The sequence below is a fragment of the Polyergus mexicanus genome, unplaced genomic scaffold (genome assembly GCF_030449975.1).
Source record: "Polyergus mexicanus isolate NDT 795.1 unplaced genomic scaffold, iyPolMexi1.0 SCAF_7, whole genome shotgun sequence".
NCBI lineage: Eukaryota > Metazoa > Arthropoda > Insecta > Hymenoptera > Formicidae > Polyergus > Polyergus mexicanus.
The window spans coordinates 9117748-9143480 of record NW_027223327.1 but is presented as its reverse complement, the minus strand read 5'-3'; the positions used below and the strand labels follow the sequence as shown (position 1 = coordinate 9143480).

The window sequence follows — 25733 nt, the reverse complement described above, 5'->3', positions numbered from 1 at the left end:
AAGAGACAAATTTATCTTAAATTGCAAAATTTCGAGGCAGAATCGATCATTAAAATTATTGGTTGTTTATATCAGATTGATGTCATGCATTTAGAATTACATTGCCAATATCTTAAAACAGCTGCATCTACATGTACATGCAAAACAGTTTCGTCTCCCACTCTGCTTCGTATATTTTACAATACGGTGTTTAGCTCGATCCCAGAAAGTCTCGAATCTCGTCAGTCGCGTGCGTACCGTTGTCGGGTGTGGATCTACTACGTTCTTCTATATTTGTTCTGCGATCAATTGCTCTCTTCAGGGACAATAAGTAAGCTAACTTTCTTCAAAACGTTTTCTTACCTTAGCTGTTAAGTCATAAAAAATCACAGTGGATGGAGAATAAAAGAATAGAAAAATTAGGTATGATTGTGATATATTGCAACTTTTCAATTTAACATAATAGTTTATTTTTTGTGAGTTTGTTATTTAAAAAATTAGTAGGGAGTTTTATTCTTGGAAAAAAAAAAAATCAGATTTTATTTGCGAGAATCTGAAATATTTGACGAGTTACTATTATGTAATATAACACGTTAAATTAGATTATATAATAAACACAATTTAGCGTTTATTATAATAATAAATCTATGCAATCCTGCATTTATTATTTTGATCATACACGGTATACAAAATTCGGTGGGGGTGGGGAGGGGATCGATATTATCCCAAAAATATTGCGGAATTTATGCTACGTGACGAATGGCTGATAAACTACGCACATTGCACAAACGATTCAATGTATTTGCGTATTGAGAAAATATAGCCAATAGAGAGAATTTTTAAGCGAAGCTTGCTTGAGATCATGCACTTAAATCTTTGTTTTTGACAATTATTTGATTGCGAAGATAATGTTAAAATATGGCATATAATCTTATCCCTAATAACACACACGTTCAAAAGACGTCCAGAGGATATCCAGAGGATGTTTCACATCCTCGGAACGTTTTTTGAACGTGTGTGTTGTTCATATATTTTGTTTTCGAGATAATTTGATTTAAAAATTGGAAAACTAATAATATTGCATTATATTTAAAAAAAAAAAGAAAGGTAATAATGTTATTAATTTTAAATAATTAATTAATTTTTAATTCGTGATTTGCAAATCAATAAAAATGCATTAAATTTTTTATTTTTTAACTATGCACGACGCTTTACCTCTATCTGAATAAAGCGCAATGCTCTACATATGCACTATCGTTATATCGATGGTGAGGATAGCGGGACAACCGTGGAAGCCTTTCTTAATGGTGGGCATACGAGAAATAGATCTTTTTTTCATAGCGTATATGCAGAAGCATTATCGGCGCTTACGTGGGAAATGAATGGCATTGATTCATAGAGCGATTTTCGCACCGCTAATTGCAACTTATAGATCAACTCGACATAATGATCTGTCTTAAAAGGGATTTTCCACCCACAGATTTACATTCGTCAGATTGTATTTAGAGATACTAATTGAAAAACTAATTGTTGTATACGATGTGTTTTTTTGAATTCTTAATAATTTTATGTATTCAATTTTGTCTCACACATAAAAATGACACTTCGCATTACGAATACTTTGCATACTTATATATTGATATATATACACACACACACACACATATACATATGTTTCTTCCGTGGTGAGATTGTCACACAGCCTATAATCAGTCACGGGATCTCTATCAGATTAATTAGAAGCAAGAAACAAAAGGTTTCTTGATTAAAGCAATAACATTGCTTGATTCTAGACTTTCTCGTAATAAAATCATCTAGCGAGTGTTATTGTCATTGTTTTGTAAACATTGAAAGTATATTGCGTCGGTACGTAATAATTTTTCTCGATAAAAACTATTTTTAAATTGAATTTTAATTTAATTCTACATATATTATATATATATATATATACATCACAAAGGAGGGAGAAAAGAAAGAAAAAAGGGATAGAGAAAGGAGGAAGTAAAATATAGGAAAGAAAAAGGAGAGTGAAAGATAGAAAGAGGGGTGGGCGGGAGGGAGAGGGGGAGGGGAGAGAGAGAGAGATTATATAAATATGAGAAGCTATATATATTTGAAAGATTTATATTGAGAGAGAGAGAGAGAGAGAGAATAACACCGAAAATTTCTTGTATTGCACATCGTAATTCCACACGTTGCATGACGAAAGTCATTACTTTAATAGTTCGGAAACTTGCTGTGAGTCGAAGAGATAGTTAAGGATCGACGATGAATTGGTAATTTTCTCAGCCACCCATGAGAAAAACAGCAGGGAAAAGAGAATATATCTCAAATAATTGAGAGAATATATATATGGTGTGTTTATATATTTATATATATTCTGTCAATTATATATATATATATATATATATATATATATATATATATATATATATATATTAAATAATTGTTATACTTCTGTAAAATCTTGATTCTTTAGCAGAACTCTAATTTTTTATTTTTAATTCATCTATCGGAGTAACTTTATTTCATATATTTCAAACTCGCCAACGAGTATTAAGATCCATTAATTTAAATTTAAATGTCATCAGAGAGTAACCCGCGAAAATGAATAAGTGAAAGGAAGGAACTTTTGAAACGGTACCGAATTTGAGTAGCTCGGCTTGATTAAAAAAAAGAAAAAAAAAAATTAGAAATATCGTTTGTCATTGCCGATTTCACGTTCGCATTTATAGCACTATGCTTATGGTATTATATTTAATACAATATGAATAGCTTTCGCGCAAAAAAAGTTTGTACCGTTGTTGCGGGAGTTCCTTGCATCGTTGATATATTTGACGTTGGCTTGTTAAAGATTCTGAATACTATCTAACAGGAGTCACTTATTAGATGAAAAGAAGTTGCGCGAGGGACAAGAAGAGATTGCGGGAGCTAGAAAGCGAAGCAATTACTTCGCCTCTCCGTTTAGATTGTTCAAGGAGTTTTATTATTACCTTTTTGCGATCATTAAAGTCGCCTTGTCGAGCCCATACGGTCCGACGAACTTTTCTCACGGTCAGTCGACGATTTCGATAATTTCGTTTGATCTTTTCCCTCATAACTGTTCGCTCCGAACGGTTAATTGACGATCGTCAATTAACCAGGCTCGTGCTACTGCACGCATCTAATATCGTCAAGCGCAAGAAAAAAAGACTTGAAATCTAAAGAAGTTGAGAAATATTTTTATGAGAAAGAAATAAAATTAAAACGAAAAATTATATCAAAATATGAGATTAAAGATTTATGATTATTTAGATTATATGAGATTAAATAACGAGAATTTTTTTTTAATCAAGAAATAGCCGCGATAAGAATCTATTACAAATGAATATCGCGCATGACGCATGAGCCAAGCAGATGTTTTCGAAATGTCAATGATCACTTTGGTTAACGAATCGAAAAATGGACACTGTTCGCAGAGTCATGCTGACAAATTGCCTAGCAAAGTCTCGGGATATCGTCGCGTCGAACATTCGGATTTACCGTACTTAGAACGTCTGATACGTTCGACGACTTACGAAATTTTCGGGGACGTAGATTTAGAACAGCTCTAGTACTTATAATGAATTATCTTGGCGCTTGCTCGTTCTTATGTATCGGCAAAATAATCTTATATATATCGTGCTTTCAAAGTACTATTATATAAAATTTCAGCGAAACTTCCTGTCTCTCGGTGATCCAGTATAACGACAGACATGATGTCGTTTCGGGGATATGCCTCTGCAATTATCCCAATATTCCATCTGTGCCATCATGTGATTGGTTGACTTGGTTAAAAACGATTTATGGGTATTGTTCCTCCCGTCTTCAGTATTCTTTTGGAAAATAGCAAAATTTAAAAACCTTTCAATTTATATCTCGAATGAATGATCAGCGAATTTTATTCAACTGGCATCCTTTTTTGAAAAGGATCCCTGCTGTCACGGAAAGAAATACAATGTTTGTACACTTGCTAGTGTGGGATGAGCATTATTCAGACGATGAATTCTTGAAGGAGCTGTTGGCCGCGATCTTTGACATTACCACCTATTGCCAACACGTGATTCTGGTGGTACCTCCTCGAGTTACGTTAGGTGATCTTTTCTATCGATCTATGTCCTTTGAATGGCGTATTAATAAATTAGGCTCAGATAGTTTATTATAATTCAAAAGATTCTTGTTGTCACGTTTTTTTCTAGCGAATATATTCGAGCGAGATATGACTAGAGTGCTGGTTAAGAACACACGAAACAATGCGTTACAATTTTTATATTTGAGCGATCGACAACAATTACGTCCCAAACTGAAGATACGGAGGGTTGTGTGAGTCGATTTGGATGGATAAAAAAATTACGTTCCTTGTTTTATTACGATTTTTATTTACCATTTATGTACAAACAATAAATTTGTAATGGACATGATTGGAACAACGGCATCTTTTCGAAGATTATATTGAAAAATGATCATTAGCTTCTATTTTAACACGACAAGTTTATTTATGTGTAAGTGGTAATAAAAATTGTAATAAAACAGGAAGCCTTATTTTTTTATCTATTCTAATATATTCGTAAAATTTGCCATTTTTTTGCGAAAGATACGAATTTTGTATAAATATCTGTATATATTTACGATAACGATATAGCGAGGAGGACAACGACGACGTAATAACGATTATCGATGGTGAAGATACACACCTGAGGGAGCTTTATGGGGATTATTACATTAGCGAGATGATTCGTTATCCAGATAGTTGTCGCCAATTGATCATTGGCGAAGACGCCGATGGCTCGGTGGCAGGTGTTATGTGTCTGAACTCCACAATTGACGTTAATCTATTGAATGAGAATTTCGAATTGACCCCATATAATGGTTTAAGAAAATCGCACGAAAACGATAAACCACTAACTGATGTGGCTAAAGCGACCGAGTCAAGGGAGTTTCTTCGAGCGTCTGTATCTTCGCTAAAATCGCAAGAATATCGGCAGCAGCGATTCGATCGGAGTTTGAATGATGATACATCAGGAATAATCAAAGTAACTCAAGATAAAAAAAATTCCGAAAAGAAAGGTCAGTGCTTTATCAATAATCGAATTTGACACTTACACTTACGAGATACTGAAAGCTTTCAATGAAAATAATTTAAGAAAGCCATAACTTCGAGGAATCGAATGGAGGAGACGGAAAAGAAATTTCTCTCGTAGGTAAAAAGATAATTAAACAGACTTCTTAATGAGAAATTATGATAATAACTATTTCAATGAATAATTATATAATGCGTGTATATAATGTACGACATGAATCTTCTTTTCAAGAAGAAAAAAACATTAATTTTGTTGTTAAAGATAATAAAATGATGCAAATGCAACTCATTCACGATATTCCGCCGACGTATTATGATGAAATAAATGCCTTCGTTTTGGAAATTTTTGCTATGCGCGATGGGATGAGGCCTCATTGGTCTTACGATTTCTTGAAGGCTGCTTTTGATTGTTTCCCGCATTTAGAGTACTGCGCGATTGCTCTCCCCTTTTCGCACTCATACCATCAGTTTCTTCAACATTTCACGGTATTTTTGTCATAACAATTATTTCGATTAATAAGTATGTACGAGGAAGGGGGAAAAAAATGATATTTTATGATGTTTTCGATTGAAATCTCATATAAAATATAGCGCGTACCATTGAGATGTAATAAAGATTTTCCGATGACGTTATACATCGTACATCGGGCGCTTCTTCGCGAAGAGATCAAGTGTCGTCGCGCCCAAGTACGAGATCGAAAATCTGTACAAGAACTTTTATTCGCTATACAAAATCACAGTAAGGTCTTGGCCGAGTTTGATTTCGCGATGGATCCTTTGCAGCTCGATTTAGATTGTTTCGTCTTCGAATGCAACGATACAATGATCGGACTCGCTTTATTACGGTTATTTTACGTATATTGATACAGTTTTTTTTTTTCTTATAAAATATATTTATACCAAAGCGTGAATAAAAATATCTTTTTTTATCTTATTGTAGTGCCGAGAAGCAGATACATTCTATTAAAAAATATTTTCATATAGAAGATTACGTGTCTATGCGGAGTATCTCTCGAGATAATTACGGACGTCTCTTGCATTTTATTCTCATGCCGATTTTCTCCGCTTACCATCGCTTCTTTTTCCGCGAGATCGCTCGTTTAAGCGAGTTAACGGTAATCTTCTATCGGCTTCATCATGAAGATGAGAGTGCATTGGTGAGGTTTATGATAATATTCGATTTATGATTCGGAAGATATTGTATTTCTTAAGGACCCAGTCTACTCTAGCAGAATGAAAAATTAGTATTTTTTTTTTTTTAAACATATTAGGATTTACTTTTTATTGATATTTAAATAGTACGTCAATATTTGTAAATCTTAAATATTTAGTGTTTTTTTTTTTTTTTTTGTCAATACAAGCCTCTGCGGATAAACGTGTTCGAAAATACATAGTTAGACGATGACATGATCCTCGTATAATTGTCTAAAATGAATAATTTTTGATTTACAAAAAATCACCGATAAAATGTTAACGTAGAACGTAATTTGCAGACACGAATGCATCCTTTGGTGTCTTGTTTGGACGATATGATTCCAGTTGATCCTCGTAGACAAGCTGAATATAGATTCCCAACTATTTCGGAAAATCTCAATAGCTGCGAGAATGATGTAAAAAGTGAAGAGGACGATAACAGTAGGTTCTCTTTATTTCTAATGTCACCGAGATTGGCAATGATGCCACGTGTAATTATCGATATGAAAATCGTCATCGTTGGCGCATCGGAATGTGGAATTGCTTTTGCGGAATATCTTGCTTACCGGTAAATTTTTCAATTATAAAATATACCAGTCTCTACATAATAATTTTTTAAAAATATTTTTTTTCTTCTTAATCGTTAATAATATTGAATTATGATAGATCAATGCAACATTATATACAGTTCACAAATCTTACATTGATATCGCCACATGGTATACCCTTTGATAATAAACCAAGTCGCGCAGGGATACGTCTACTTCCATTTAAAGGAAAATTTTGCTCAGAATATCGTCGCTGTGTGATCGCGAAGGCTTGGATCAATATTGTTTATGGGATTATGACAGGGATCAACAGGTAAAGTTCTTTTAACTATGTATTATATCTTATTTTATTTATTTTATTTTTTTTTTTATATATAAAAGACATGTATTTTTTATATAATCTTATTTCCTCTTCCTCTCACAATCGATCGCTTCGATATAAATCATATACATATGTATTCGCGTTAGAAAAGAGAAATATGTGAATGTGATGAATCAAGGAAATGTCGCATACGACTATTTGGTTTTAACGTGCGGCTTGCAATATCAAAGATCGATGTTACAAGGAGAAACGGAAATCCGAAAACAAGAGTAAAGGATTGTCCATATTAATGTAAAACAATCGCCAAATTCTATGGCTTGTATAACAAAATATTATACGTTACAGTATTATATTTTATAGAAAATACTATACATTATATATATTTTTCAAGAATGAATACAGAAGAGCTGAGACCATGGAATTGTCTTACTATAAATAACGATACGGAAGCTTCTATATGTTTGAGAAAAATTCGATTGTTAACAAAGGATCTCACAGAAAGCAGTAAGTGCGATGCATAATTTAGTCAAGTTGCTACTTTGCAATATTCTCATAATGTCGTCTCTTATTCAATTAGAAACAATACTCTTTTATGGTTGTAATATTGATTGCTACTGCGCATTGGGCGGTTTAATCAAGTTCGGTGTAAAGCCTTCGTGGATTACGTTGATCAAGCCGATCCTGAATCCCCACAACATGCACGATAAAGTCTTTTTGAGCGATTGCGAAGTATGGTTAAGATAATAATCGCTACTTATCTATAGTTATATTTCTTTAGAAATATATATTGAACAAAATTAACATAATATGTGGGATCCACTTCAAAATGTGTTTCAACATTTAAAAACGATAAAAAAGATTTTATATAAACATATGTCCTTTCACTTTTTTTATTGTTTTTAAATATTAAATTAATACATTTTTGAAATGGGTCCCACATATCACGGGACATCCATATATAAAACTGATATTGTCGTAAGAAGGTACAGTAATATTATGTTCGTAAGGTGAACGAAGCGGTGATGGACGCTATTTTACGGGATGAGATTCGAGTTTTGTGCGAATGGAATATGATCGATTGGATGCTGATAAAAGACAATAATGGGAAACTGATGATCGAAAGCATCACGATCGAGAGAGAGGGCAAAATAAAAAAGCTGGTCTGCGATGCTCTTTTTAACTTCTACGAGAAAACGATTAATTTAAGGACATTTTTAGGTAATTTTCACTATTGACACTTTAAACCTGCACTTTAATCGATATCGCATTTTTTTACCATGAGGTTTACGGTTTCAGCATTTTCTCGTGCCGGTCTCGTTTTCGACGGTTTGCTAGTCATAGATACCGAGTTTCGCACCAACGATCCGTTTATTTTTGCCGCAGGTACTATGACGAAATATTCCAGAAAGTTTCATTTCGAATCCTGGCAACACCAGCATTATAATAGTGTAGAAATCGGAGAAAGAGTTAGTATAAAATAGAGTTCTCTCTCCCTTTTTTTTTTTTTTTTTTTTTTCGAAAATGTAACATCGTCGACTGTTTTCACATTCGCATTCGCACTACATTTATATCGAAAGCTTGCCCAAATTTTACGAAGAGTGATCGATCTTCATCGGCGGGACGAGCAGAAAGAAGAAAAGGTGCATTTGACACTTCCGATATTTCGTAAACCAATTGTAATCGCGTGCATTTTGCCGGGTGATTATTATTATTTGCATGTGCGCAAGCCCGGAAAGAAAACGTGGGATGATGAAATGATGAGTAGAGATGTGAGTTTTAGCCAAATTATTTGGAACGCGAATAAAAACGTTGCTACTTCAGCATTGATGAAATTTTGTATGTCGAAAATAATTCGTATAAATAATTGCATTGACGTAGTTGATTTTCACATCGCATAGGGCGAAGTGCTTATAACTGGTTCTTGCATATCCGAAATTGGGTATTTCCGTATTGGATTAAACGCGTATGACTCGGTGGAAACTGTAACGTGCCTTAATAGAAAGGTGGCCTTAGTTCAATTCATTTATTATATTCATTTATCTTGCCACTTGAAATGTAGATACGACTCCATCTCATAATTATTTTTTAGATATTTCAAGTGCAGAATATGATCGCTTTGTACGGGAAACACGAGAGTATGTTGAACGAGTTAAAATTCCGTTTTCGAGTAAGAACAATTAATGAGAATATATAGAGAGCGATTTATTGAATTTCGACATGCTTCTTATTTATAAATTTTTTATAATAATCATTTGTTCTCGCCCGATCAGAGCTCGTATATTTCGGATTTTTATGCGTACTTTCGCGAACCTTGGGCTGCAGCGATTTTTCATGATAAATTTGAGTGCCTACGAGTCGAAAATCGAGCAATTTTGCTATCGCAGACGGTAAGACATTGTTTATTCGATATATCTATGTACATCGATATTTATTCCGCGCTTATTTTTTTCGTTATATAGGATTTTTACAGCGATTCCTTGATCGATGATTGCATGCGCGCTTTAATCAAATCCAAATGGAAAGCGGTGAGTGATTTTATTTACGAGTTTTCATTATGAAAAACATAGGGGCTATCGATCGGTGCTCCAAGATTGAAAGAATTCGATATTTAATATAGATATCCGAAAAAGATCGACGTTACATCGAATACAAATACGCTGGCTCGATTTATCATCGAGAACTCGAAGACAATCTTATAAATTTCCTGGAATTTTGCGAAGATGATTTATCGATGTATTGTACACCACATAGACAACGTCAAATGTATATGGACATCGAAGAAAGTCCATTATATTTCGAGCAATAGAACATTTTTACAAACTTTCAGAAAAGGTTTCCAAAATAGATGGTCGAAGAATGTATTATTTAATATTATGAAAATATTTTAATAAAATAAATTTAATGTTTGTGCAAAAATTAATCGCGATATAAAAAATAAAAACAAAGTGATTAAAAGTGGCACTATGTAAATGTTAACTCGATATTCCCTGCATGCATATGCGAAGGTTGCATCAACTCGACACGCGATAATGATCGACGATAGATGGGAGGTGATCACGCCTCATTTCTGTATGCACATTTCCGAATCAAGATAAAAGCCGCGCGTGCGATCGCAAAAGTCATCATCTCCGATAAATGAGTCCGCGTCTACTTACTTGGTATGCGATTCGATCTGTGTAGGTCAAGTTTAACATTCCGTCAAGTTGTTCCGTAACTAGCTCGGCGTCTGTCAAGGCATTCATAATGTCACATCACCTACGCATTACCATACATATCATACGCCGCAGGATGTTTTAGGAAGGTCGTTATAGAAACGCGGGCACTGGTCCAAGAGAGGCGATATAGATAACATTTTATATATTAATAATTCCTCTGCTAAATATATTAATAATTCCTCTTATCTCTCGAAGAGATAAAAGAGGACAAAATGTTTGGAACAAAAAAGATTCAATGTGTGTTCAAGTTTTTTTTAAACTTTGTAGAATCTTGATTTATTCTCGATTTATTCAAAGAATACATTCGCTCGCTCTGTTTGCAATTTTAATTCTTTTTTTCTACGCCTATTCACTGGATTTATTACGGATTTCATCAGACTTTTTCGTATCTCTTTCGTAAGTATTATGTCGCCACGTTTTTGAAACATATCCAAAATCTCGCAGAAACCCTGAGATGTTGGGTCAATGTCGTGCTATTCTTACCGTTGGCTTGTTTACTGTAAATTTCTAGCATGGCCGCTAAAAATTTTCTGCATTTTATCACTAAATGAATATTTTTTTTTTTGGTCATAGATATATTAAAATCTATATTAAAATGAATAGAAATATCTATGAAAAAGGGATAAATTCCAAATCTATTAAAAAATTACGCGAATTCTAGGATATTACATAGCATGCAAACTTGTGTAGCGATTACTTATAGACTTATACAGATGCCAGTTTTATTGTAATAGAAAAGCCATTATGTAAGAAGAGCTAATCTGATAGCACAGATACATTTTATGACGAGACTGTACATTTGTCACTCTAAATAGAATATTCTTTAATTATTCAAGTCGTACGTTTCAGTTCTTTTTGGACCATCTTCAGCATTAAATAATTAAACAGAAACAAAATGAAAGAAAAATAAAAGATTGGATAATTAAAGAAAAAAATCTTATTTTAAGACAATTAATTTATTAAGGCCTTGTTTACTTTTAATTATTAATTAATTATTTATTTATTTATTAATATCATTAATATATTTCATTAATATTAATATTATATTTATTTATTTATTAATTTTTTATTATTATATAATGACCCATTTTTTGTTTTTATATTCTTATTAGTAGGCTGAATAATAATTTCAGAAAATTAAACGAATGAAGAAGCTATGATTCGTGATTTCATACTAATTGTAAGAATCAATATTTAAAACAGCAATATCAATATAGAAGTCAACTCTATTACATTATGTCACGTTATATCATAACGTTAACTATCTATCTTGATTGCTCTTTTTTTTATCAATTTGAATAACTGAATAAATTTTCTCTTTACAAGGGAAACATGCTGAAGTCTTATCCCACTCGACTTCCCACAAGCGGAACTGGTGGTACTCGAGTGATTCGCTTGACAGTGGATCAGGAAGCAGTTCTTCAAGAACAGTTTAATAGGTGGCCAAGAGCACCTCATACCGCGGATATTGTCCTGCTCGCGGCTGAAACTGGTCTTTCCGAGGCTGACGTTGAAGTAAGTAAATATATAAGATTATATAAGAATATTAAAATATAACATGAACATGAAAATATATATATTATTCGATGAAACGAATGAAGTAAATAAAGTGTAACAAAAGTGAATTATGTTCTACAGGGATGGTACGCTATTAGATTGGCTCAGTGGCGGAAAGAACAGGGTCTCGGCGGGAATCTTGGGTTACATTGATTGTTATCGTTGAGAGACTTCATCTCACTTTTGTACCTGATGTTCTGATTTATATATGCACAGGCAACTGAACTGATGGCAAATTATGCGAAATCTATATCTTAATTATACGTACCCTTTTACTTCATCTATAAAATTGGTTACTTAGCAAAATTTCAAATTTTATTAGGTTTGATAGAGTTAAATTTTAGTGTATTTTATTAAATTTATAGAAAATTCAATACACAGAATGGGTTTTTTTTATCTGAACATATATAAGACAGCTAAGCAACTAGACTATATATATACATATAACTTGTTAATTTAAAATACACTATCACAATATACTTGTATATATCGTTTACGACTATTAATCATAAAAAATAATGAACAATATTTAAGAGAAAAAGAAAACATGTAATTTATATTATATAATTTTGATAAAAATATTTATGCAGTGTTTATATTAGAGGAAGTCTAAGGTTCATTATATCAATGGCCAGTCTATGTACAGAAATGTTTTATTCTTAAATTATGCACAAATTGCAATCAATACAAATGTATCTGAAACAAGCAAGTTGGGGGATATCTCAGTTTTTTTTGGCTGCCACAAGAATATTCAGATAATGGCAGCTGTTTTGTTAGGTGTCAATATATTGCATCAACCACCATGTGTGTTTTTGCAAAATTCGTGAGACACGTCCGATTAGTTGTTGTCATATCCGGAAGAAGAGAGACAACTGTTTTAAATTGATATAACTGATTTTTAATAATATTGTGTGTGATAATCAATTTAAAACAATTGATCATATCTATTTTATAGCTTAGTATAGTAAAGCTAGTTTATTTGTTCAGACATCCACATTTCGACTAAGTAGTATTATAGTAATAAAGGTATGCGCTAAGTCTGCACTTTAGCTAGATATCATAAAACATGTATCATTCCTTCTCTGGCACATCATACATTGGTATTACTAAGTATACGTTTACTTTCTTTTTAAATCATGAGAAACAATGCAGAAACGAACTTGATATCAAATCCTAAAGTTTGATATAGTATGCTTAGACTGTAGTAAAAGTACAAAAAAAGAGAAAAAGAAAAAGAGACTAAATTACGTGAAAAGTGTATTCGGAAATAAAAACCGACTCCTGTGCACATCTGATCGTGTTATATTCGAATAAGTCATTTTTCGCAATCATCATGATATTATTAATCAACACTCAGCATTAAAACATAAAAATCTAGTGTTGTTAAATATAACTCTACTAATATAACCATAAATGAAAAACTCAATTTCCTCAAGTAAATAGAAAGGAACATCATTGGGAATACCTTTGAACCAGAATTTTTTGACAGCTGCCGCCTACCATTGTTACATTTAACAACGGAAATTCATTTTCCTTGCACATCGAGTTGCATCTTAGTTATGTCGCATTCGTTTCAATTTTTTGTAGAATTATTTCTGATAGAGCAAAGAATTGTCAATCAAGTAATTAAAGCATTTTTTAATACATAACATTCATGAAAAATACGCTGATTAATTTATTAATCGAATGTTATTAAAGCTATTGAACCAAATAAATCCGAGATTATCATATTACATCGTAAGTACTAAGCGCGACATATCTAGATGAAACCTACCCAGAGCGATAATTGACGTACGAGCCGCGATTATCCAGCCTAATATCGGATCATTAAACGTTAATAAGTGACTAAGGTGTACTATAAAGTACATCCGAAGCACTGCCACATAAGTTAGGAGCTCGGTATAAAAATGAGGCACAGTTTCACAATCAGGGAATCCTTCTTACCAAATGCTATCCTCTATCTCCCAATGAATGTATCCATATATCAAACATGACAGTGTAATTACCATCATTAAACTAAACCATGCATGGATATTAATATGTGTCCTTAAATGTGTTTAAGGAGAATGACGATTTCTTAAACTGTCGTATTCTTATATCGGTAGCAAACAGTCTTAACAACGAGCGTAGACTAATCATGTCGCGTTCCATAATCGTGTAATCCTTGTGTCGGTATGCGTCATGTTACGTGCTGGGAGTTAACAGCTCTCATCAGGTGTAACGTGTAGCAATGTTGGTAGCAATTGTCAACAACCCAATGGTTGTTTAGCCACTGGTACCATTAACCAAAGCTTCCTTAGGCTTATTGCTCTGTTGCATACGAGGAGGACGAGACCGATGTTCTCTTTGGCCTTTAGGTCCTTGGGAACTGTTGTTAGACATAGAAACGTCGTTCGCAGGTGTTCCTTCCTTGCTATTCATTGTTGATTGGTCGCACGGGCCGGCATTACTGCCTAAACAAATACATAGATTAACTCTGAATGTTTTCATATATATAAATGTGTATGTGTGTGTCTAGGGTGTGTACTCAAATTTTGTAAAAAAATTCTCTGATCTTTCAAGTATTTTTGCAATTATTACCTATATTATTTTAAATTATTGAGAATGGCTTGATATGGAGTTGAAACGTATAATTAATAAACTTTACTGAAATTAAGAAGATTCATATAATTTTAATGTCTTCTTCCCAGCGCGCAAGAGAATTTTTTAGTAAATTCCTCCGAATCCCAATAAAATACCATAAGAATCTCCTGATTTTTTCAAATGCAAAAAAAATCTCAGAGAATCCCAAGTTTTCCATATTTTTTCAGGAAGTAGACACCCTGATATGTATATTGCATGTTAACCTATATAAAATACATGACAAAATATTTATTAATGGATACATTACGCTTCTCTTAATATAACTGATCGTCCTAAAGAATCATCACGCAAATCTACTGGCTAAAGATAAGATTACCTGTTTGGTTATTACTTGTTGGCGTTGAACTTCTTTGTCGTGAGCGCCGAAGTCGTCTTCGTCTTATTCCTTTAGATCCTCCTTCCACACTTGATACCGATTCTATACATACACAAACCATTGTGACCATCTGTTTAGCATGTGCAATAAAGAGACTAATATTTAAAAGTACAATTAGCCAAAGATAATTGGAAGTTGCGCATACGTTAGTAGCATGCATTACAGTTAAAACTCGATGATAACATTAGTGTTAGATGGTCACAAGAGTTTGCTTGATATTTCATGCTAATCTCAAAGCATTATAACACGCCACATCTTTAGGACGAAATGGTTATGATTGTGATCACAAATGTACACACACATACATCGATATATATATATATATATATATATATATATATATATATATATATATATATGTACACATATATAAACTGATAAATATTATTACCTCTATCAATACTCGAAACGTCTTGGCTGTCTAAAACAGTATCTTCATCATCTGTAGTACGACGACGTTCATCTCTACGATCTCTACGTTGGGTTGGAGGACGACCTTGCCTGCCACTCATATATCCTGAGTTACCAGCACTTCCCTGATGGCCACCTCTTGGCGGTAAATCTCGAACACGATCTTCATTGCTGTCTAAAGCATCTCTGCGTAATCCTAAAAGTCGCAAGCGATCAATTGTAAAATTTTTGATAAGTGCAGGCTATTATTTAGTAGATATTTTTAGTTGCATTTTATATTGACTAATTTATCACATAAGCCTAAAAAGTTATTACGATATCGAAAGAAATAATATGTTACGAAATGTTCTCGCAAAAAATCTTTATCTTTACAATTCAAGAATTATGTTAAAACTGAAAAATTATGCTAAAACTAAATTTCACATTTAGTAATATTTCTTAGCGATGCCGTCCTTTAATTTGATGTATCGAGTAATAATATTACCAGCATTATGTCTGGTGGGGGCTCTACCCCGAGAACCACGTCCCCGAGACTGGCCGCCACGACCACCACGGCCGCTGACACCTTCTTCCGGTCCCGCGACCATTCCTCGTCTTGTGGGTGGAAAACTAGGCATTGGTCCTGTAGTCGACCCATGCATGCTTCGTAATTGTTGATCAATTTCCAATTTTTCTTGTCGAAGTTGTTCTACTTCCTACAGTACGAATCATAGGGTAATGCCTCAATATTCGCATTAATTTTTTTGAATTATGGTTTGGTTTTAAACGAAATATATTGGAAATTTTAACGTTTCGATGTACCTTTAAATGTGCCAAATGATACTCCAATAGAACTTTGGCATTGGCGATGCTTTCAACAGTCCCGACAAAGACAAAGGGGACCTGACCCTCCTCCCGTGGAATCGTTGGCTGAGGTTCGTTGTCTCCTTCTATTTTTACCCTTACCTGAAATTCGTAGTTATTAAAATTGCGCTTTTTGACGCATTTACAAGTACGAATTACCAATATATGAGACATTTAGAATCGATATTTCATATCCATACCATCAGTTTTCAGTCACTGGCGTTTGTCATTTCCATCAATAGACTTGTTGACTAGTCTGTGAAAATTTGCTTAAGTATTCTTTACATCCTTAATATCCCAAAAGGGCTTTCGTTTTTGAAAAAGTTATTTGTCAATACTTTTACCTTTTCTCGAATAAGATTTTTTCAAGGCAATATATGTAATTGCATTTGTACGATTTTACATTAGGCAGGTGGTCATTATATTAGTGTGATTATAATCTTTCTTTTAAAGATATGTGAAAAAAAAACAAGTTAAGATTTTTCTTCTTTTTTTTTTTAAATCTAATCAAATATAATAATGTTAATGTTCATGTTACTGCAAAAATAATTTTTTCTCTTATAATCATCAATCTCATAAAACAACCACATTTTTTTTATTTAATAGGAAATTGATATAATTTTTGTACAAAAAGATCACCCATGCGTTAAGTTTATCTAATCCCCATCCATTCAATATATTCTTATTATTTAACAGCAAATGCCATGTCATATATTTCTCCAATCGTAAACAATAGTAAATTTTCAACAAATTAAATGGATTGTAAGAGCATACTTTTAAACAATATCCGTTTTAAAACATAATAATCGATGACAAAAAACAAATGCATGGACATGGAACAACTTATGCATCAAGTATTGTTTATAACGCACATGTATATTAAGGTCCGTATACACAATGCACATTTAGCGTCAAATGCGGCCATACGACCATGATAATGCTGAATGCAAAACTCTGATATTTAAAGCAAATAGCATTCAGAATGAGATAATCACATTTAGTGCTAAATGTGAAGTATGAATAGAGGCCTGATTTTATATAAATAAAAGACAGTTATTATTTTTTTCTTTCTTTTTGATACAATTTAAAAGAACTGGCCCGAGTGGTTCATGTAAGATTTGCGAGTGCTTCCAGACATCGATAGATATGAATGACTGATTAAATGAATTGAATGGAATAAAATCACAAACAATAGAAAATGACATACTTACTTTATCAATATGTATATTCCCACTCGAGCCAGTTGTTATCTACCGAGAACAGACAAGGTATATCATATATCACCTAATGTCTCGTGAATAAAAAAAGAAAACTTCCATTTTCAATTGAATATTACTTCACTTTTGAGTTGTAGAATTTTTAAATATAACCCGACGTTAATAATCTGAGAGAGAATTTGTATATATTGTAATATATATAAAATTACAATAATATCGCGCTAACTTAAAATGCAACGTTAGAAATTTCGGATAATTGTTACATACCCTGAGAGATAAACATATATCAGTGACGTAGAGGATCTGTAAAGTATTACATGTAATCTATGTATTAAATTTAACAGTTTTAATTAAAAAATTATATTGTATCAACTGAAAATGAAAATTGATATGCTTATATAATATTTCTAATTATTTTTTCAGACATTGTTAATTTAGATATGAGAAAAACCCTACCTGATATTAATTCTGAAAGTATTAGTTTTATACAGACATCCATACATATATGCATACGTACATATATACAAACACAAACACACACACACACACACAAATATATATACGTGTGTATCTAGATTTATTATGTATGATATCTATTAATGATAAAAATATACTTACAACACCACTTTTGTCGACAATTTCTTGGATAATGCGACCATTTTTCCCAATTACTTTTCCTACCAAAACCCGTGGGACTTGTATAGATTCCTCACTGTACTCCAGCATAGATCGAGCTTTTTTAACAGCTTCATGCGTCTGCAATTAAAAAAGATACCTGGTAAGCTGTGTATATTAGTCAAATATATATATTTTTAGATATAATTATGGAGAATATCAAATTTTCTAAAAATAATTTGTCTTAATATCACAAACAATAAAATTTTTATTATTACCTCTCCATATATTTTAAATGTGCATGAATTTTCTTCTAATTCTATATTTGTAATGCCGTCAACTTTTCGTGCTTGTTGAATATTTGCACCATGAGCACCGATAGCTAGCCCCATAAGATCTTCTCGGACATTAAATTCGTCGGTATATCTATATATAAAAAAAAAAAATTTTTTTTTAAATTTTTTTACGAATTTATTCGAGAAATAAAGTATGTCAAAAATTTAATAAAATTTAAAAAAATTTAGAAATATTTTATAACAAAACATTTTAAAATTTATCATAGATTAATATATCTTATGTATATATGTATAAATATGTTTATTTTTTCCTGTGTCACTATTAATTTCTCGCGATTATAGTTTAAAAATGATAAGTTCTTTAATGAATATAATTATTTACTTTATAATATATAATTAGTTGCACCACTATATATGCTATATATGCTATATATAAATATAGATCAATATTGTGGAGAGAGAAGCAAACAGATATGCCAATGTGGTATATCTTCCTATAACAGTATCCTTATCAATGGCTTGCATTTTGGCAGATACAAATTAATTATTTCTATTAAAGCTGTAAAAATGACAACTTTGCATTGTATCTGATATATCTCAAAATGATACAATAGCCATGCAATATATAAATGTTTACAGTTAAAAGCAAGGAACAATTCGAAATATTTTCTTAAATGTTTTTATAATACAAATAAAACTCTGATTAAAAAAATATCCAATATAATGTTAAACTATACGTTACATGCATGCATTAATTAAACAAAATGTGTATTCTAATACACTTAATCTTTTTAATATAAATAATATAGAAATATACGCTTTATCATTGTCATTTCATTAAAAAATTAAATAATAAAATCAATCTGAGATTACAATTTATACTATTTGCATTATATCATTATATTATAATGAAAGATAGTATTAATTTTTATTTTCTTAAGAAAGGAAACTATTCTGTATTAGATTTGCAATTGGAGCAATATAACATTATTTAATAAAGATCATTTAAGCTATCAGTTAAGATATGTTAAACACAAAATATCTCGAGACATTAATATTACTTATAACTAAAATGTATATTCTTAAAAGTAAAAAGCTGTTTTAATTAATACTTTCTTACAATATTTTTAATGTGTATCATTTACACATTTTTCTAAGAACACATGGGATAGAGCCACCATTTGCATAAATATATGTGCAAGAGATATGGGATATATCAGTGTTTCTCAAACATTGGCAGGCCAAGTTTCCGACGTTCTTGATATAAGATAAATAATATAATTAACGAATCTACTTAATATATAAATAACAGAAAATGAAATCGGGAACTGATCACAGCTATACGTATAATATATTTGGCTACCTCACCAATCACGCAAGATTTTACTACACAGCACATAATAAATAGAGAAAGATATAAATATAATTGTCTTATATAATCAGTATACTTGAAGCATATGGATTTCAGTGAGTATACTACACAACGCTGAAGCATGCACGTTTAAAGTGTAGATTTATTTTCCGTTTAAAAAAATGTATAAGTGTATCTTGTCATACAGTAAGCTAAACTTAATTCTAAACCACGCTGCTGTGATCTCACCTTGAATTTGTTTTCACTCCTGCCTCAAAGTCTGAGACACGCTGATATATAAAGTTTGAAGATCTAAATTTGCTGAAATGAGAATGGTGTAACTCAGTGAAAACTCATTATAAGATGGCCCTATCCTATGTCCCTGCCATTCTGTCTGTTTGTTCTTGATTAATGCATGCAGATACTAGTGTGTAAACTTTGTTATTCAAATTTATTTTCAAAAATGTTTATGCAAAATTTATCGTATTTCTTATATATATATAGGTATATATTTTTATATCTGCATTTTATATGTATAAAAATTTCGGGAAAAAGCATAACATATATAGTCTTTATTAAAATGAATTTAAAACTTTAATCTTAACACAATAATATATTCTAATGATTATATCTATGTTAGTATTTTTCCAAAAATGATTAATTTTGTTATGTGTGTGTATATATATAATATATACAAATGTCTCTGTCATGCATTATTTCCATACATTATGGATTCTTTAGCAAGAAGAATTATCCTAAAACTGTCACAACCCTAAAATATTTTCTATAAATTTTGTATATTACAATCTTTTTGATTTGCTCTCTATTTATGTTTTTTTATTTTAAAGATATAATATTTCATTTTTTTATGTTTTACTTGCCAATAAATTTTTCTCAGAGGTGCATGTCTATTATAGAATTTTTTCTATCTGCGAATATGTCCAACATTATGAGTAAATAGTCAAAGGCAGTATAAATTCAAGGAGTGATCAAAATATTTATAGAAATAATTCTGTAATAATTTAATAGATTTTGATTAAAATAAGTCATTAGTTACTATAATGTAAAATATTTAATTAGCATACTTAAAATAGCATTCTCTCTTAAAAAAAAAGAAAAAGAAAAAAAAAGAAATATTTTAATAAAATAATAATGATTGTGTCTGCGATGCACATGATCATGCTTATGATCTAATGTTGTTTAACGAAACGTATCTGCCATAACGCAAGGAAAAATGAGTTATAGTGCATATAAAATTTCTTGTTGTATTTGCACCTGTTTTGTTATAACAAAAGAAAAATTCGAATAAATATAGTTATATATGCGAGCTTCAAAAATGTTAAATTTGTTGATATTCTACCTATAATCGTATTCGTGATAGAAGAGATGAAAGAAAAAGAAATAAGATGTATATATAATAAATACTATTTATGATGTGCCTATATAATCACATTCATGAAGTTACGTGATATTAAAGCAAACATATCAATTAATAATTAGAAATCTTGTGATCTGATTTTTCTGCCAGTAAATGCAAACCACAGACAGGATGGTAACCAGGACAGTACATGGACAAGGGCAGGTAAAACAATCTCACAAGATTTTTTTTTGTTATTTACAAATATTAAAAAATATTAATAACTTACCCTCCTATTGTTTGAAGTTTAGTAGATTCGAGCTGACGCGCTGCTTCTTCTGTTCTCTTCAATAGCAAAACCTGTGAAATATGTAAAAAACAAAATAATAAAACTCTTTTTAAAACTTTAAAAGATGATATCTTTTAAAGTTTTAAAAAGAGTTTTTATTTATCTTGCATACTTTAAAATTAAATAAAGATGTAACAACAAATTCATAAGAATTTTTTTATTAATAATGTAATTTACCTTTTGCGATAGGTTTCTAAAATGCATTTCTTGGAGCATGCTACTGTGACGATGTATATTTTCATGACGGGAGATGGCCAGCAGTACTCCTCGTTCAGGCACATATCGGCACACTGCCGCCCCTATCGCCTTTTGAAATTCCTTATGTGCATTGTCCATTTTCGCACTATAATATGTAACATATGCTCAATTTAATTACTTTCTTTACATCTAGTAATATAGAAATATTAGAATAACTATGATTAAAGTTATTATCCATAATTAAAACAAGATAATGATACGCAATAAATTATTTTCTCTTTTTTAAACTACTTACAATTCTCGGAGCTCTTCAGGTACTTCAATTTCGATCTTGTGAAATGTATTCTTGTCAATAGGGGAATTTGGATTTTTGGCTCTCAGTCGCTCACTAGCTACAATTTCAGTATACGTATATTCCCATCCCAAGTATTCCACTACTTGGAAACCTCCTTTACTCATCTAAAAAAATCATATATAATTAAACAATAAAAGTTAATTCATTCTTTCAATAATTCTTACAACACATATGTATAATATAACGTTATATATGCATACACATATATAATATAAATTATATATACATATATATACACATATATAATATATTACATGTCATAAGCATTGTACTTGTCAATATTTGTTAATAAATTGTTTTGCGCACCTTAATAAGTGCTTTCCACCAGCCCCACGCTTCTTGATCATTAGATCTAGAGAATACTTCAATCTCCTGATTCTCTTGAAATTCCGTTTTGGAACCATCTTTTGGAGGTAGACGGACTTGAGCAAATGGGAATTTCGATTCAGGTTGCCAACTACAATGTGTTATAAATTTGGTTAGACTAATTGTTATAAAGCACAGTGCAAAAAATGATGTACTTATTTTTTCATAAATAAATCTATTAAAAAAAGTTTTAATCTCTAACAATGGATAAAAGTACTCTAGTATATATCTATTAATTCAGCGCAACCTATAACAATTATAAGCACTGCAATTTTATTTATATAGAAATATATAAATTTTACATTTTATTTCATTATATATATATATATATATATATATATATATATATATATATATATATATCCCATATATTCAAATATTTGTATATATTGTAACATTTTATTTTATTGTTACAAGAAAGTTTTTTACTACTGCTTTATTATAGTTTTACGTATTAATCTATATTTCTATTTATATTGCTGTCATTTATAAGAGAATATTATAAGAGCAGACTAATAATTAACGCTTTGCAATTTGGTAAATCATATAATTATAAATATTAAAATATCGTGTAAAAAAAGATTTCAAAAATAATAATATATCCATAGAAATGTAGGATGTCTACATGATTACACGCCTATATTAAATAAAACTATAAATAGATCTTTAATAATTATCTTGTGCATTTTAAGAGTTTTATAGAGCAAGATACAAGGAAGCTACCGATAAAAGATTGTTTCATCAATATAGCATAAAAGTAAAGATATTTTAACAGCTTCCATAAGTGTTATAAATTTTTGTTAGCAAAAAATCTCTTATTGATATAAATAAAGAAATACAAGCTCTCTTGTCAAATCCAGTTGAGCCGAGAGGGAGAAACTTACTCGTTCTCAAAAGTTACCAAAACTTCGTCGTCAAAGACATCGGTGACAAAGGCCTGGAAAAAAAAGTTAAGACATGAAGAATGTAGCGAGAGTCGTCTTTATAAGAATTAGGAGTGTTTAGCGAGTCGTACACGAGCCAGTTGAACGTAAAATCGCGAAACTCGTCCGAGAAAGAGGAAGAGGGGGTAGAGAGGGGGGAATGCACGGAGGACTAAGATAATGTCGCGATATCATTTTTTTTTTCTCAGGCATCGCCGACGAAGAGATTCCCGTGGGAAGGGACGGGAGGGACGCGTGTACTCTACGGTGAATGCGGAACCGAGGGGAAAATATCACACACGCCCTGTCAAACGACGACGAGACATGGCGTCGGAGGAAGCCGCGTTACCCCTCTCGCGAAGAGATTTCCCGAGGACCGTGCATTCGCGAAGTACGGGCTCCCGTACGGCGTGATTACGATCGTATCGCGGCACGTGACACGGCCTATCTGACAGCCGACTCCTCGGCGTTCTCCCACGTATACTTTTCACAGAACGAACCTTATAATACGCTCCGTTTTCGCCGCATACTTCGACTGTGAGATCCTCCATCTTGCTTTTGTGTGACGGTTCGTGTGCCTCCTCTACGGCAGGCATGCTCTGGAAGAGCGGGCGCTCGCACGAGTTTCGGGGATCGTGCGAATTTTTCCTGTCCGCCAATCGCGCGACTCCCTTCCACGACGCCGAGGTGGTATTGGGCGGCTCCGATCAGTGTCGCCAAACAACGAACTCAACGACACTACGCAGGAAAATCCTAGTTGAATACTATAGGCTGCTATATATGAAGTATCTAAATGCAGTGATATAATGTAAAAATATTTTGTTAATGAAATAATTAATGTATATATATTATTTATATATTGTTTAATACATAACATAACAATATACCATTATCAAGTTTTAATTCTTTAAAATATTTATATTATCTTTTTATATTTAGGTAACTTCATGTGTAGCAGCCTTTAGGATGCATTAGCGAGTGACCGAATTACGCTATAATTCTTATTGTCACTAGCACCCAGGATGGAAATCCATACAAAAAAAGAGTTGGCAACATTGTTTTTAGTGTTACACTCTCATCGTTGCGAAGACAGGTTAGAGAGATATGATTTCTCTTTCAATTTATTTAAATATCATCGTACAGTGAGAGAAATCATATGTACAATTGTTTCACATTAAAGCTATATATTCTTTGCCTTCTCAATTAATCTAATTATTATAAATATCGAGCTATTTCTCTGCATAACATACGTTTTGCTCCAAATTTTAAGCAGATGAATCCTGTATTACGATTGAGCCCATTCATTGCTAAAGGTCTACTCTATCCTCAACGGAATTTGTCAATACAAAAGGACGACAAAAATCGAACTGATGTTACAAAGGATATTCCAATTGACGATTTGACGGAACCGACCAATTGCTGTATGTCGGGATGTGCGAATTGCGTGTGGATTCAATATGCGGAGCGATTGAGTAGCACAATAGAAGCAGTCAATGTGGATTTACAGCAGGCCATCTTGGAGAAAGTACAGGATCCTAACATGAGGGCGTTTCTTACGATGGAGCTGAGATGCCGAAAGTTGATAAAGTAGCGCGCGAGCACATCATTATTGATTATAATAATAGTAACAAAAAATTTACCTCTGCACTAAAATTCAATTCTATTGGCCGAAGAATTTACAGATTAAAGTAAAGTGTAGTTGAGTTCGAGATACTTTTTATATATAGATTCAAATTCTGTTGAATGATAAAGAATGTTTTCAATTGTATATGTAAATGTATATAATGTAATGTATTATAATATAATTGCGCAATATTATTAGTATATCAATATGTATATATAATTAAATTAATAAATTAAATAATAAAATGAAAAAAAAACATGAAATAAATAAAAGTGGAATAATTAAAATAGATTAATATAAGATATAATTAATCGAAATGATAATTAATATAAAAACATTTTTATATCATATAATGATTATATTATATAGAATGATTTTGTAAATTGATGGTAAATCAACAGAAAATAATTATATATACATATAAATATATATAAAGTAATATATGAGTTAATTAGTCGAGTGTTCCAAATAACAGAAAAATAGGTCTAATTTTCTTACATATGATTACTTTTGTCAATTTTCAAATCTCAATTGCGTTAATTTTCATTTTCTGAACATTTTTAACTTTCTAACTGCCCGCGCGCGTTACTTTTCAATTATTATCATATGCGCAACTTAATAACAGCAATAAAAATATAAATCAATAAAAAGAGATTGTTTTGCTGTTTCTTATAAAATAACAAATTTTTGCTAGTTTAAATCAAAATTGCGCGTCAATTTCGATTTGTTGTTAAGAGTATACTTATAAAATCAGAATTGATAAAACCGCGCCGCAATCTTATCTGCTTCGCGCCACAATATGGCTACACGTCACACATCACGTTCTTCTTTCGCGATGACGTGCATGTCTTGCCGGTGTGCATGCTCACGCTCACGCTCGCCCACGCGCACTCTTA

At 31.7% G+C, this 25733-nt stretch overlaps 3 protein-coding genes across 9 annotated transcripts; 2 read left to right on the top strand and 1 right to left on the bottom strand.

The window, feature by feature from the left end:
* The first annotated feature begins 209 nt into the window (after window positions 1-209).
* Window positions 210-12193, top strand: LOC138935095 (homeodomain-only protein). Its single transcript, XM_070299466.1, has 3 exons — window positions 210-310; window positions 11683-11871; window positions 11995-12193. Exons 2-3 carry the CDS (start codon window positions 11689-11691, stop codon window positions 12064-12066), a joined length of 255 nt encoding a protein of 84 aa, XP_070155567.1. The 5' UTR covers window positions 210-310; window positions 11683-11688; the 3' UTR covers window positions 12067-12193.
* Window positions 2380-10724, top strand: LOC138935096 (cilia- and flagella-associated protein 61). The gene is made up of 22 exons (XM_070299467.1): window positions 2380-3571; window positions 3673-3807; window positions 3928-4091; window positions 4197-4320; window positions 4640-5064; window positions 5142-5198; window positions 5340-5563; window positions 5669-5922; window positions 6018-6234; window positions 6571-6839; window positions 6938-7132; window positions 7288-7410; window positions 7533-7645; window positions 7719-7870; window positions 8149-8359; window positions 8438-8607; window positions 8719-8910; window positions 9040-9144; window positions 9231-9308; window positions 9412-9528; window positions 9601-9666; window positions 9759-10724. The coding sequence occupies exons 1-22, from the start codon at window positions 3363-3365 to the stop codon at window positions 9945-9947; spliced, it is 3789 nt and encodes a 1262-aa protein (XP_070155568.1). The 5' UTR covers window positions 2380-3362; the 3' UTR covers window positions 9948-10724.
* Window positions 12194-12953: 760 nt separating the features above from the next.
* Fmr1 (fragile X messenger ribonucleoprotein 1 homolog) lies at window positions 12954-23820 on the bottom strand. Of its 7 annotated transcripts, none has more exons than XM_070299458.1 (15): window positions 23714-23820; window positions 23175-23227; window positions 22231-22381; window positions 21865-22028; window positions 21549-21714; window positions 21312-21382; window positions 19915-19986; window positions 18297-18444; window positions 18022-18159; window positions 17398-17436; window positions 16145-16288; window positions 15828-16038; window positions 15324-15539; window positions 14873-14974; window positions 12954-14366 (listed from the first exon to the last, which is right to left on the bottom strand). In XM_070299458.1, the coding sequence occupies exons 1-15, from the start codon at window positions 23807-23809 to the stop codon at window positions 14179-14181; spliced, it is 1959 nt and encodes a 652-aa protein (XP_070155559.1). In that variant the 5' UTR covers window positions 23810-23820; the 3' UTR covers window positions 12954-14178. The 7 variants fall into 7 exon arrangements, with proteins under 7 accessions (XP_070155559.1, XP_070155562.1, XP_070155560.1 ...); XM_070299464.1 differs by having other exon boundaries at window positions 14248-14362; XM_070299461.1 differs by lacking the exon at window positions 14873-14974.
* Between the last annotated feature and the right edge of the window lie 1913 nt (window positions 23821-25733).